This window comes from Arachis duranensis, chromosome 4, assembly GCF_000817695.3.
Source record: "Arachis duranensis cultivar V14167 chromosome 4, aradu.V14167.gnm2.J7QH, whole genome shotgun sequence".
Classification (NCBI taxonomy): domain Eukaryota; kingdom Viridiplantae; phylum Streptophyta; class Magnoliopsida; order Fabales; family Fabaceae; genus Arachis; species Arachis duranensis.
In genome coordinates this window covers 2106999-2122300 of record NC_029775.3, presented here as the reverse complement: position 1 = coordinate 2122300, position 15302 = coordinate 2106999, and the positions used below count along the sequence as shown (strand labels likewise).

The window sequence follows — 15302 nt, the reverse complement described above, 5'->3', positions numbered from 1 at the left end:
CCTGGTTTTGAAAATAAAGAGCATTCTAATCATATTTTTAAATTGTCTAAAGCTCTTTATGGTTTAAGACAAGCTCCTAGAGCTTGGTATGAGAGACTTAGCTCTTTTCTTTTGAAAAATGGTTTTCAAAGAGGCACCACTGATACAACTCTATTTATCAAGAATTCAAATGATTCCTTTATTTTAGTCCAAATATATGTTGATGATATTATTTTTGGATCAGTTAATGAATCCCTTTGTTCTGAATTTGGAAAACTCATGACAAGCGAATTTGACATGAGTATGATGGGTGAACTTAACTTTTTCCTTGGGCTGCAAATTAAACAAACTGAAAATGGTATTTTCATTCATCAAGAAAAGTATGCCAAGGAATTAGTCAAAAAATTTGGCCTTGAAAATGCCAAACCCATGGGAACTCCCATGCACCCGAATTCTAAATTAGATAAGGGAGAAAATAAGAAAGATGTTGATGAGACTAGGTATAGAGGAATGATTGGTTCTCTTATGTACCTAACTTCCTCTAGACCCGATATTGTGCAAAGTGTTGGATTATGTTCTAGGTTCCAATCCAAACCAAAAGAGTCACATCTTTCGGCTGTTAAAAGGATCATTAGATATGTTCATGGCACATCCAATGTTGGTCTTTGATGATTTTTCTGTAGTTGGTTATTGTGATGCAGATTTTGCTGGTGATAGAGTTGATAGAAGGAGCACTTCTGGTTTATGTTGCTTCCTTGGGAAGTCCTTAAATGTATGGTCAAGTAAGAAGCAACCAACAGTGGCCCTTTCCACTGCAGAGGCTGAGTATATAGCTGCTTCTTCTTGTTGTTCTCAGCTCTTATGGTTAAAAACACAGCTTGCTGATTACAAAATAAAGGCTGAAAATATACCCTTGATGTGTGATAATATGAGTGTCATTAATATTTCTAAAAATCCAGTTTTGCACTCTAGGACTAAGCATATTGAAGTGAAATTTCACTCATTAAGAGAACATGTCCAAAAGGGGGATATTTGCATTCAATTTGTTAAATCAGAGGAGCAATTAGCAGATATTTTTACAAAACCATTAGCCGAGGATAGATTTTGCATGCTTAGGACGTGTCTAGGAATTTTGAGTTATGATTCCTTATTTGAAAAGTGCTGATGTATTTGCTAGAGCTTTTTGTCTCATGAACAGGTATGAGACAATTCTGGGGAGATGATGAATGCTTCCCTCAAGTCAGCGTGTTCTGGGCTTATTGCCAGCGAAAAATCAATCTGGGCCAACCTCTATTCAGATCTGGGTAGTCCTATGTGATTCATTAATTCAAACCACATCTGGGCCCAATATGAATGTTACATTCTTGCTTTCTTATTTTTGTGTGTTTAAGTTTCTTCAAAATTTTTTGTGGCCCGAAAGTTTTTTTTTTGGCAAACTTAATTTTTTTGACTTTGGTCCAAAAGGAGTTTCAATTTAATGCTGATTGCCTTTCAAAATTTAAAATTAATCTTTTAAAAATCAAATAAAATCTTTTCCTTTATGATGTCATGTCTTGTCAAGTCTTTTCAAATGGTGATGCAGTTGCATGGTTTTGGAAATTTGCTTTTGGGTACGGTTACCAACACTCCCTCTCTTCCCTCCATAACTTCTCCTCAACCCTTCGGTTTCTTCCCTCTCACACCACTATCTCTCTTTCATCAAAGGCATCAATTTAACCAAAATGAGGAAGAAAGTCATTGCCAAAAGAGCACCTCGTGAGAAAATCCATAAACTTCCAAGTTTTCCTAGACCATCAACCCGTTCTCAAGACACCAACTTCACTCCCTCACCTTCTCCTCCTACCTCTCCTCCTCACTGTGACCCCATGGCTTGGACCAAGAACACTCCAAGGTTCCCTGCCTCTGCCAAGCTGACGCCACCACCGAAAGTCACACCATCAAAGCCAGAGTCATCAAAACCAAGTTCATCCAAAGAGAAGCGACCTGCAGCACCAGAACCTCCACCTGAGTCCACACAACCAAAGTCTAGGTCTATTCCATCACGGTCTCAAAGAGGTAAAACTCGAGTTCCTCTCATATCTGTTAGAGAACCAGGCATTGATCCCTTTGCTCACAAATCACACTTGAGAGAAAAGCCTAGAGTTATTTTCTGATTTCTTTAGGTTGATTAAGTGTCTTGTATCCTGTACCTGTTGGTATCCTATTCTTAGTTGGGATAGCACTAAGAGTGAATAGTTGAGTGTTAGCATAGCCAATGTCAAGTTAGGTTAGAACTTGAGTGTGAAATTGGTGTATGTAATACTGTTAACTATAGTGAAATTCTTCCATAGTTGTGGAGGAGACTGGATGTAGGTTGCATAGCACAAAGCAACCGAACCAGGATATATGCTAGTGTTAGCTTTTTCTTCTCTGTCATGTTCTGTTTTCTGATATTCATGAGACAAAAATAAATTGTCTCATAAATTTCCGCTGCTGAGTTCAAACAGAATCAGATTTGTAACTTTGATTAAAAAGGGTCAAAACAGCAACTTAAAAGGTAGGCATAGATTCAAACCCCTTCTCTAAGCCTACCACAACCTTCAATTAGTATCCAAGTAAGTGCATAAAACCAAAATAAAGTCTCAAGAGCTAAGGATCTTCGCTAATCCAGAAGTCTCAAACATGTCTCAGTGAAAAAACTCACATCCTGCATCTGAAAACCACAAAATTCGTATGGGTGAGCACCGGAAGTTCTCAGTATGGTAACATTACCCACTTATCTAACATGTAATGTCCTAAGAAAGCTAAAGGCAATCCTAGGACTTCCAACAGATAATCAAAGCTTATAAACAGACTAAACCATAAATGAAATAGGCAACTGGCTAAAGATCTTCAGTCTAACTAACACTCCCCTTTCCAAATCCTTCGAACCTCCCAGCCGCCATAAGTAATTTGATATCGCAATCACATTTATATCAAACAAGGAAATGCACAAATAGGAAGCAGATACGGTATTTAGACAATTAGCAAGTATTATGCAGTCAATTAGGCATTCCAAACAATTCACATATAATGTATATGATGTATGCCTGTCCTAGTGGCTGATGAGTCTCATCTGTCAGTTGTTATAAAGCCAACCCGACAAGTCCTGGTAACTAACCATTGGACCGTTCCTCTGTCGTGCATCCCCAACTCGAGTTATTCTCAATCATAATTATCAATACATATACACAACACCCACACTGCACTGGTGTTTATCCACATGGGCTAGCTCATCCGAAACTTTCATAGTGTCCGGCCACACTTACAACATGGGGCTAGCAGAGTATCGAGTCTCCACCTGGAGCACGTGGTGGCTAGCCACAACCTTCACCCAGGCAAACTCGTATCTCAGATAGTGGAAATGCAACATTCACATTTCATTCAAAAAGCATATATGCAATCGTACTTAGCCATAATTCAATAATAGCTCAACCATAATTCAATAATAACTCAGCCATAATTTAGCAATATCTCAGCCATTCGACTCATAATACAATCCATAACCAGCCACAATTTATTAACAATTACAGCCCTTCGGCTCATGGCAAATAAAGCACTTCCACCATCGCCATCAACACCCCATACAATTATCCTTAATCATAATTCATCATTAATTCTCCCCTTACTTCATCCACAAGTTGGCAAATTCCTAGCTTCTTACCATCGCTAGACATACTATAAGGATTTAAGACATAAATGGTGAGAATGGAGGTTTAGAAGTCTAAAATTCGGCTTTAAAAACTCAAAAATTAATTTTTTTTTGTGAAAATGGGGTAACGCGTGCGTGTCGCTTATGCGCACTCGTGGGAGGCCGAAAAGTAGAGCGACGCGTGCGCGTCGCCCATGCGCATGCATGGATGGCAGAAAAGTAGAGTGACACGTGCGCATCAGCCACGCGTACGCGTGGGTGCGTTTTATGCTCCTCGCACAAAACCAGCACAATACCAGCGCAACTCTCTGGATTTTTATACTGGGCACTTGCATTAGTACAACGACGCGTACGTGTCGGCCAGGCGCACGCATAGGGGGAGTGAAAATTGAGATTGATGTGTGCGCATCGGCCACGCGTGCGCGTGGAATTAATTTTCGCAAAAAAATTTACTAAGTTAAAAAGCTGCAGAATTACATTTTTGAATCCCAAACTTTCGACAGACATAACTTCTTCGTTTCAAATCATTTTCCATTCGTTCTTCGAATGGCATAAACATCTCGAATCCAATTTCATTTTTAAACAAGTTTGACACAAATCGGGGATCCAAAAATCAAGTTATGCTCCGTCAAAGTAGGCCAAAAATCATATTTCATACAAACCCACAAAAGTCTATTTTCAAAACAAACCAATTTCAACCCTTTTCAAAACCAACTAAAACTTACCAAAAATCAACCTTAACCCTCCTCAACTCATATGTTAAAATTTTTTATCAAATTCACAACCCACCAATCCACCATTTTAACCAATCTCAATAAAATAACTCAATTTCAAACACAATATCATGCTATATACCTTTCCTCATCTCAATTTCCAACAATACCACTTTCATCAACCATCAATACATACAATAAATATAATTCTCACCATGAACATGGTTCCACCCACAATTCAATCTCAACCAATCATTAGGCATATATCAAAACATGCATATCTCTCATGCATTATACAATCAAACATCAAAATCCACTAATCACATACATAACCACACAATTCATCTCAACCAATCAACAACATCAATAGTTCAAATCCTATCTTAGGGTTTCTAGCCTAAGTTTTCACACCACGTTATATTTTAGATACAAGAAACCGAAATCATACCTTGGCCGCTTTCCCGCTCAACCCAGAACACCTCCAAAGCACTTTTTCACAAGCTCTCAAGGCTTCAACACCTCCAAGAACAGATTTTTAGCACCCAAAAGCCCTTTTCCATACTTTTTAAAATTTTAATCAAACTCTAACACACATATATACACTTTTCTAAGCCACAATACCACATTCAAACATACCCCCTCAATACCCAAACATCATAAACCAATAAATTTCACTAGGATTAAAAATCTTACCATATCCAAGGATCAAACAGACAAGATTAAGCCTCTCCTAGTTGGGTCCTATAACATCCAAAAGCTCACAAATCTCAACATTTTTCACCTAAAATTTTGAAATTAAGGCTAGAATTCCAAAGCAGAAATCGTAACTTATCTCAAGAATAAATTTGTGAATTTTGTAGAGCTCGATGCGATGAACGCGTGATCGCAAACGGTACAGCAATTGAAGCTCCAGATTAAAAGTTATGGTGATTTGAAGATCAAGCAAGGGTTTATGTTCTTGGAAGAGTTTTCTTCCCTTACATGGCTGCTCAACGTGTTTGGGGTTTAAGAGAGGAGAGAGAGTATTGAATGAGGGTTTTAGGTTGAGCTTTGGTTAGGCCAAGGGCCCAATACGGGTCTGGTTCATCCGGTTTGATCTGTTCTGTCCAATTTGGGCTGATTTTCTAAAATTTGGTGTCAAAATTTTTGTTTTAATTTTCTTTCTATCATATTAAACTATAAAAATCTCATTTCTAATTTTCTATAATAAATTTTAATTTATGATTTAATTAGTCAATAATTAACCGAAGTTTACAAGCTGCGAATAGGATCAGGTATTAATTTAGGCCTAGTTTTACTTGACCTAACGCTACAAGAAAATAGAGCATTTGTAACAAAAATTTTGTGTCAAATTCAAAATTTTTACAAAAAGATTTTTTTTGTAGCAATAATTGGTGAGTATTACAGAATAATAATGTTTTATAACAACAATACAAATTGCTACAAACTGTGCTAATATTTTGTAACAACCTAATTTTTGTTGTTACGTTAGTTTTTGTAAAGAATTAATATTTTGTTGCACAATTTTGTAATATTTTGTAACAAAAGATAAAGTAGTGAACATTCAAAATACTTTGTAACGAAAAATTTATTTAACACAAAATTCAATATTATTTGTAACAAGTTATTTGTTTATCACAAAATGTAAGTATTTTTTGTAACTAAACATAATTAATTTTTAAAAGTTATAGATATTATTTTATATTTTTTTAAAAATTAATATATAATTTTTATTAATAGTCAAATTTTAAATGTTAACGAAAAATTAATTTGTGAAACTTAAAAAAAAATTTAACTGCATTGTTAAACATAAATAACAATAGTTAAATGTAAAAGACAAAGTAAAACAGTAAAAACCCTAACTTCCTCACCTTCACTCCTCTCTCGACAGTCTCTGCGCCTCCACTCCATTGAACAATGGAGCTCCTGCTAGAAGAAGGAGTACCTGTGTAGCCTCCTTTGAACGCCTCGTCTCGTCTCCGTCTTTTCTATCGTCATCTTCTACACCATCATCATCTCATGTGCATTGTTGTCGTGTCGTACACGTCATCATGGTCTAGTGTGCACCGTAGTCTCCTATGCGTGGTCGTTAGCTCCTGTACATTGTGGTGGTAGTGGTCTTCATCTCCTCTACATCGTCGTCGGTTTCTGTATCGTCGTTATTCGTGGTCATCGTTTCTGTAAGATCCTTAAATTTTTAAAAGTTATTAATAAATTACTTATGATGTATTATTTTTATTTAAGACTATATTTTAGAGATTTTTATATAAAAGTTAGTAAATTTTTATTTATTATTTAGAATTCTTATAATTAAAAAAACACGACTTTTTTATATGCCTTAATTTTAATATATAAACTTTTAACCTTATTTTATAAATGAAAGAGAATTAATCTAATTATCATTAATTTTCATTAAATTAGTATTTATTCAAAAATAAATTTCAAGTTGATAATAAAATGGTATTTTAAAGATAATTAACATAACATTAGAAATAAAATTATAAGTTAGTTAAAATAAATAAATAAATAACATTTTGAATATAAAATATTTTTTAAATAATAATAATAATACATGAATAATATAAAAATGTATAACAAATTGAACATGTTATAAGTATAATTGTAAATATAATAAAAAAATAATAATATTATAGTACATTGTGCAATTTAAATTAGATTATATCAGTTATAAAAAGTAAATATAAAATTCAATTTGATCTAGCAATTTACAAAAAAAAATCCAATTAAATATGAATTAATACGTTTTAATCAATTTTATTGGATGAATGATTTAATTTAAATTGATTTAGATTTGAACGTTTCACCTCTGACTAACACACACGGGTACCCCACCCCCTCACTCGCGATCACACACTCACACTCAACAAGCACACACACACGCTGAAACAAAATGAAAGAAGAAAGGGGGGAGAGCGCCGCCGGGGATGAGTGAGCTGCAACGGGGGAGAAGGGAAGAGAGAAGAGAGGGGATCCGAGAAAGAGGAGAGAAGGCCGCGCTGCTGCCGCCGCCAGAACCGCGAGGAGAGGGAGTCGCGTCGCCGTCCATGAAGCCACCGCTGTCAGCCGCGTCGTTGCTGTCGTCGCCGGTTTCCACCACCGTCGAGGCTGGTCGCGGACAGAAGAAGGAGAAGAGGCCTCCGTCGCCGCCGAGCCAAACACAGGAGAGAGAAGGAGCTCGCGGGAGAGGAGCTTGTTGCCGCCGCTGCCATGGCTTCTTCGCCGTCGCCGTGGTTAGGTAGTCACCCGAGGGAGCCGTCGTTGTCAGCGCCGCCATCAGGGTTACCGCCGCTTCTGCCGCCAGGGAACGCCGCTGCCGTCGTCGACAACGCTGCCGGTAAGGGTTTTGAATTTGGTTTACATCCTTTTGAGATTTCGGTAACTTTATTGTTGTTGCATGTTGTTACAGCCACCGTTACCGGAGTTCTGATCACTGTTGGAGCTCGTCAGAGCCGCTGCGGTTTCGTTCCCCCACTTAGCCTCGATTTCAGTAAGTTGCTTTACTCCGAAAACTAGTTTAGTCTCTTTTCTGCTTTACGTTATTGAGGAATTTGTGGCGTTATTGCTTTAGGAATGAGTTTTGGACTTTTGGTTATTTCATATCGCATTTAAAGTTGCGGCTGTTGTTGCGGAAGCACTAAGGAACTAAGGATTGAATCTTTATAGCAAGGCCTCCCTCCTCGGCGCTCACTCTCTCTCGCAAACCCTCCATCCACGCTCCCTCCGTCGGTGCTCCTTCCCTCTTCCCTTTATGCTGTAAACCCTAACCCTCAGAATTATTTATAATTGTGAATTGGTTTTCAGCTTAGTAATTAGTCAAAGATTCTGTAGGGATCTGCTCAATTGAGGCTTTAATTAGTTGCATAGTCGTTAATTTGTTGGAATTAGACTGTAGATTAACTCTGAAGGAAACATTGGAGCTGAATTATGTGGAACTACTGTTTTTTATTGCTAAACAAGCAAGTTGTTACTAGGTTGAGACTTGAGAATGCTGTAATTAGAGGTGGGCACAACTAGGATGGTTTATTCATGTAGATGATTTTGAAGTAGAACTTTGTTTTCATTTCCTATTCAAATTTCCTTTTAAGGGAAGCTGAAATCCTTTTGGTTTTTGCATAAGTTCATTTTGCAGACATTAATAATTGTTCTGTGAAATGAAGGTAGAAGAAGTTGAGGAGTTATGGAAAGAAATTACTGATATGCAAAATCTTGTAAGAAGATGTAAAGCGCCTAACTTTTTGTACATTTGTTCATTGTATGTTACAATCACAAGAAACAAACACGACTAACAAAATGATCATATATGTTTGGTGTTGTCCGCATCAGTCCTGCATCAAACTGATGGAAATCCATAGTTTAATTTCTCATTCTCTATTCAATCTTATATAAAGCTAAATCCTCATCTTTTGATACTAATTGCACTTTTTTTTTTTTGGATCTGTTTGTATACAGCACAGGTTTCTTACTCGGTTAATATAATATTTTGTCATGAGAAATGTTTTTCAATTTTAATAATATGCTATTTTGGGGAGTAAGCAATTGGTCTTGTTTCAGTTGGAAGAGCTAAATAATTCCCATGGTGGTAAAGTTGGGGAAATTGCCTTAAGGAGGAAAACTACCAAGTCTAGTAAAGATATCGTAGATTGTCCAGTTGACATCGAGAGAAGAGAAAAAGTAAAAGAAGCTATGCTCCATGCTTGGGGATCTTATGAGAAGTATGCATGGGGCCAAGATGAACTTCAGGTATTTTTTTTGTCCCAGATTATAAGTATGGTAATTATGTATGAACAATCAACTTCAAAGCTTTTGGTCTAAAGTTAGTAGTTCAGCTTCTTTCCTTTGAATATGACACTACTTTGGTGTTTTTGCAATGCCTGATTTTGTTTACTATTTTTTACTGCAATGCAAAAAATAGTATGCATTATAATTTTTATGAAGTAAAATGCTTTTTGTGGTTGTACCAATAACTGTTTCTATTATCAATTAGTTATTTTTTCGTTAAATTTGAATATTTAATAACTATTTCCCCCCCCCTGGCGATGCCAGCCTCAGTCAAAGAGTGGTGTCAACAGTTTTGGAGGTCTTGGGCAACTTTAATAGATTCACTTGATACACTATACATCATGAGTGTTGATCAACAGTTTCAAAAAGCCCGAGAATGGGTGTAGCTTTTTACTCTGTACATTGAGCATGTTATAGTTACCATTGCAATTCTTTTTTGCCTTTCTTCAATCACATCTCTATATTTGTTTGGAATTAATAGAGGCTAACTTGTACAACAAGTTATATATGGGGGAAAAACATAATCTGCATCTAGGGTAGAAATTTATTTTATTTTATTTTCTGTTTTCCTCTCTTCAATTTTGTTGCTCTCCTAGAGGCACATTCCATGGTGATGCTGTCTTAACTAGTAGTTATATATATATATTGTTCATTTTAAATTTGAGCTGTAGGCCCCGTCGAAATTAAAAAAAAAAATGTTCTTTTTAACTATATTCCTGAAAGCTTCCTGAATTTATATGTGGAATTTTCTTAGATTTGTTTCAATTGTTTGCGATGCTACTCTGTTTGATTTTTAATTTTTATGGTTTTGGTTATGCTTTATTGTATTCGTTGTCATGTTAACTTATTCAGACATTATTCTGATAGTGTACATATTAACTTCATTTTTTAAGAAATGTAAAGTACATAAACTTAATATATAAAATTGACTAATATAAAGTACATTCATAAAAAGGACAAAAAAAAAAAGCTATCACTCATTATTAACAAATTAATCTATCAGCTTGGTATTCTGCAATCCAGCTTGCAATGATATTTATTTCAACGTGTCTTTGATGGATCAACCACTTAGGATCACTATGTTGTGCTGGAAGGATGTCCAAGCAGTGACTACCTGCAATAACAATAATAAAAATAACTAAAATTGTTTATTTATTGTAAAAAAAAATTATGATTGATATATTAATACCATTGACTGTGGTAATAGCAATCAGGCTGGTTGATAAACTCTCCAATACTCTGCAATACATAGTGTACATTATATTATTAAAATATTTATTATTTAATTATAATTAATTTCATATTTATTATTTTTGTATATATTTAATAAACAAACAGACATTTGTATTAAAATGTCTTACCCGCCTGAGCTATATGGATCTTTTAATCCATTGGAAAAAATTATATTACTAGCAAATCTTTTGAAGACCAATTTTATATCCTGTCATATATAAAATAAAGATTAATGATAATCAATAATTAATTATTTGTTGAAAATAATTTATAAAAGGATTGAAAGAATTATTATTTAAATACCTGGCCACCATAATAGGTTGTTATCCAATGAGGCACTGGAATGATGCCATATTGATGCTTGCATAAATTGAGATAATTTTTCATATTAAAAGGTCTTGGTTGAAACATTGAAGCATCTTTCTCAGCACCAATTGGATTAATGATTTCGCTACAAGTCTGTTTATTAAATTAATTAATTTTTTATTAGTTAATTAGACATTATATATATAAACCAAGAAAAAATAGATGGATTTTTTTTTACCTGCCAATTCCATGCCTTGCCATCTTGAGATTGGTCAATTGCATTATCACTTCCTTCTATGTCATAGCAAGAAAAATTTGATAGTTGATTAAAAAGTGTAAAAGCTTCAAATATTTGACCAATTTTATCGGTTTTGTTGGCTGCATTGTTAATGGCGTGACATATGCTCTCAACTGATGGTTGATTATATTGAGCTCCGACAGAATATATATTCTTTAAATGATTTTTTAGAACTTCAACATTTTTCAATTTCCTGCAAATTTTAAATTAATGTAGTATATAATAATAACAATAATAATAATAATAATAATAATAATAATATGGAACAAAAAAATTAAATATTTGACTTACTTGCAAATCTTAAACCTTTTGCTTAGAATTGAGAGGCCATGAGGTTTTTTGGCTATTTCATCAATCTCGTACCAAGACTTTTGAATAGTATAATAACAGCTCTTACTTATTTTCTACATACCAACAGAGTAAATTAAATTAATTATCTTTTAGAATTTACTATTAATTTTTTTTTATCAAAATACACATTATTTTAATAACTAATATAAAATTGATAAAATAATAACATATATATAATGTATTACCCTAAAATCTTTGGATACAATATAATAATATCCATGTTTTGGGCAACACCATCAAAATAGAGAATCGGGGCGGATGAAGCTAAAGCACCATATGCAATATGGGGATATTTGAGTCGAAACCACGCTGCAAGCACTAGTAGATAAACAAAAAAAAATTAAAATAAATATTAATCATATGTTTAAATAATAAAATTCAAAATTATTTTTATAATTTTTTTATGTAATTAATAATATATAATATGACGTACTTCCACCGTAGGAACCTCCATAAACAATGATTGGACAATCATGAGCATTGAAAACCTTTTTAACGTGTAGAAGGATATCAGCATAATCTGCTAATGCTTGCGCTGAATTAAAATATCCCTAATACAACATTCAGTTAATCTCTTAATTGATTCGTGTATGATATAAATAACAATATAAAATGCATATAACAACATAAATAAATTAAACATGAAAATAAAGATTATATATTTATTTCATCTATTAAGTCGTAGACAGAAATGTACATATATTTACTTAGATTATATTGGCCACATTATTAAGGCATGCACGAGATTTTATGCTTTGATGTAAAGCAAAGTGAAAAAAACCAATCCTACCATGAAGACTATCAATTCCCAACAAATTAAAGAACTACAACTACTTGAAAGTAATTGACACTCCATGCATTCTTTTTAGAACGTTCTTACATTTTTCATATTCTCTACGAAATAATTTTAAAAATTAAATAAAATTTTTTTATTATAGTTTATAGAATATCAAGTATGTTCTCTAAAGAGTCACAATTAATTATTACCTCAATGTATATAAGAAGAGCACCGAAACGAAGAGCGTTGTCTTTGAAAAATCCAACGGCGACGATTCCTTCTTCTAAAGAAGATTCGGCATTAAACCATACAAAAATTGGTGCCCCCGATTTAGAACCACCCCAATTCTTAAAATCTATCACATATCTTTGTTTAAAAGTGATATAACTTTCGGGGTTATAATTAAAATGGTCTAATTTTTAAGTGAAATAATAAGATATGTTAACAACATGATCATGATATTTTGTTTTAGTATTTTGTGAAACTATTCCGAGTCTAGGAAATTTAGATCCTAAAACACAAATTGTTGATGTGCCTAAAAAAATAATTAGAAAAAACCACTTCAATATTAATACATGCATTTTAAAACTTCTAATATCTTTTTTTTTTTAAATGAAGTGAATAATGAAAGCCTAAGAGAAAGAAAGAAATAGTGTGAGAAGTGAAGAGCTCGCTGAAACTTATATATAGAGAAGGAATGTGAAGGAATGTGTTACAAGCTTCACCTTATTATATTGATGATGATAATTGATCTGAGAGATGCTGAAAGTGACTGAAAACTTATATAGTTATATGATTATAACTTATAAGTCCCTTTCCTTTTTTTTCTTTTTTTGTCTACTTTTTAAATACGTGCAAATTAAATAGAGATACCAACCAACCAGCAAAGAAGTTAAACGATAAATGGTTTTTTTTCTCGAAATAAATGTTAGACGTATAAGTTGTAGCAGAGCTATGTTTCTTTTTCATGTTCCTTTTTTATATTTATATTTTTATATTTTGTTTTATATGCCCTTTTATAATTAAATTAGCTGCAATCACGTTAACAAAAAAAAAAAAGTAGTTGTGTCACTAATTAAAAAAAAATTCTCCCTCTGCTCATATTTATTATATGCATATTATCATATATGTCATATATTAATGTGAAATAGAGGTATATGGATATAACTAAGAAGATAAAATGATGAATCTTCAATAACCATGCATGCATTTTCATAAATTTTGTGTTTGTTGTTTTCGTTTTTAAAAAATATTAGATATTAATCTAACATTAACTAATAATTTTTTATGTTTTATATTTAATATATTAGACTCTTGACAATTTTCCCTTTCAAAATCTTTAAATAGCCAGTTTTTTTTAACTTATTAATTATATTTACTATTTAAAATACTTATTTTTAAAATAAGTTATAATTTCAAAATTCTGAAAAATATTTTTAAAAAAATTTGTAAGTAAGAATTTTTTTTCAGTTTCAATTAAATTTACATGATAATTTTAAAAATATTTGAAACTAATTCCTTATATAGTAGTAATTAAGGTCAATCAATCTAATAAGACAAATTATCAAAGATTAAATTATAAGAAAGAGCATTAACTCATTCTATATCTTTCACAGCCTTCTATTATTGGAATATAATAAAATTTTTAAACTATCCTTTTAGTTAGTATTTATTTTTGCTCTTACATATATTCAACTCTCTTATATACAAAAACATATTTCAATTCACACTTATGTATGTGCCCTGTTTTTTTTTTATTAGAATTTTGGTGAAAAGAAAAGATAAAAAAATTAACAATAATAATTTTTTAAATTATCTTAAATTTTAATAAGTGTGAGGAGAAGAGTGCCGATGAGTAATAGCTCAAATGGCATAATCTCCCATACTCAATAAAGAGGTTGCGGATTCGAGTCTCCTATTTTTTGTTAAAAAAAAAAGTGTGAGGAGAAGAGTTCACCATAAAAATTATCTTCTTTGAATTTTTTTTTCTTTTAATCCCATGACTCAAATTTAAAATACAAAAATTAACATACGATTCTATTTTTTTATATGAAATGTATTAGCATTAACCTAAATATGCTTACATCCAATAAAAAATAATAAATATATATACTGTATATTAACTTCAATTTTTATTTAGCATATTATATTATTATTAGTAATTGTGAATATAATATGTATAGAATTTTGAGATTACTAATAATTATTTGCATGAACTCACAATCTTATTACACTGTATTATTAGTTAGTCTATACTTGAAATAGATTTAAAATTACGAATATAATTTTGATACTTAATCTAGAATAAAGAATTTCATATGATCAACCAATAAGATTTAAGGATGGTCTAATGATAGAGAGTAACATTTATTTCACACAATCATAAATACATAGTATGTTTATATTTATTTTAGAACAGAAATATTAAAAAACAAATTCATAATGTTACTTTTAGATTCATAACATTATTTTTTTAATTATATATTTTTATTTTTTTACAAAATTATTCACCGTCTTATAAATCTGACAACAATATAAGAGCGTTGATATAACAAATAAAGATTAAAGTAATTTAAAAAAATTAAAAATTATAATTAAAAAAATAATAATATTAATTTAGGAGTGACGTTATCATTATTTAAAAAAAATATAAATGATTTTTTCCTCTTTCATATATAATTGTATTTAGTATGCGTTTTGATTTAAGAAACGTTGGGAAATTACATATTAAAAAAAGTTTATACATATGTAAAAATATAATCAAATTAAGAAAAAATGAGTATAAAATTAAAATTAAACTAAATAAAAATAATAATTTACTTGAATATATTATGTAAATATATATAATAATTAACATAATAAATTACAAGAAAAATATGGTCTAATGATAAAATAAAGAGGATGTAAATGTGTAATTAAAGCTATTCCAAGTTCAACCTATCATTTTCACATTTTGCAATCGAATATCAACCAAGAACTTTTTTACGGCATTGATATAAAGATAAAATAGTTTAAAAAATATTCAATTGTAGTCAACCAAATATATTATGGTCAATGCTGTAAAAAATTAAGAGTATGCAGTGCATAAACAAAAAAGCAATTCATGTCATCCATGGAAGAACGAAAAAGACATGTTGAAAATGATTTTAGAAAAAAAAAAAAAAAGAAGAGCTG

General features: G+C 32.0%; 1 protein-coding gene and 1 pseudogene across 7 annotated transcripts; one reads left to right on the top strand and one right to left on the bottom strand.

Annotated features, from left to right (window-relative positions):
* The first annotated feature begins 7207 nt into the window (after positions 1 to 7207).
* LOC107482800 (uncharacterized) lies at positions 7208 to 10135 on the top strand. 7 transcript variants are annotated; one of them, XR_008008406.1, is made up of 4 exons: positions 7208 to 7717; positions 7790 to 7870; positions 7995 to 8105; positions 8935 to 10135. XR_008008406.1 is itself a non-coding variant. In XM_021139757.2 (3 exons), the coding sequence occupies exons 1-3, from the start codon at positions 7591 to 7593 to the stop codon at positions 8949 to 8951; spliced, it is 225 nt and encodes a 74-aa protein (XP_020995416.1). In that variant the 5' UTR covers positions 7208 to 7590; the 3' UTR covers positions 8952 to 10135. The 7 variants fall into 7 exon arrangements, 3 of the variants coding, with proteins under 3 accessions (XP_020995416.1, XP_052116910.1, XP_052116909.1); XR_008008405.1 differs by having other exon boundaries at positions 7995 to 8136; XR_008008407.1 differs by having other exon boundaries at positions 7952 to 8601.
* Positions 10136 to 10160: 25 nt separating this feature from the next.
* LOC107482584 (uncharacterized) overlaps positions 10161 to 15302 on the bottom strand; it is a 14867-nt pseudogene continuing 9725 nt past the window's right edge.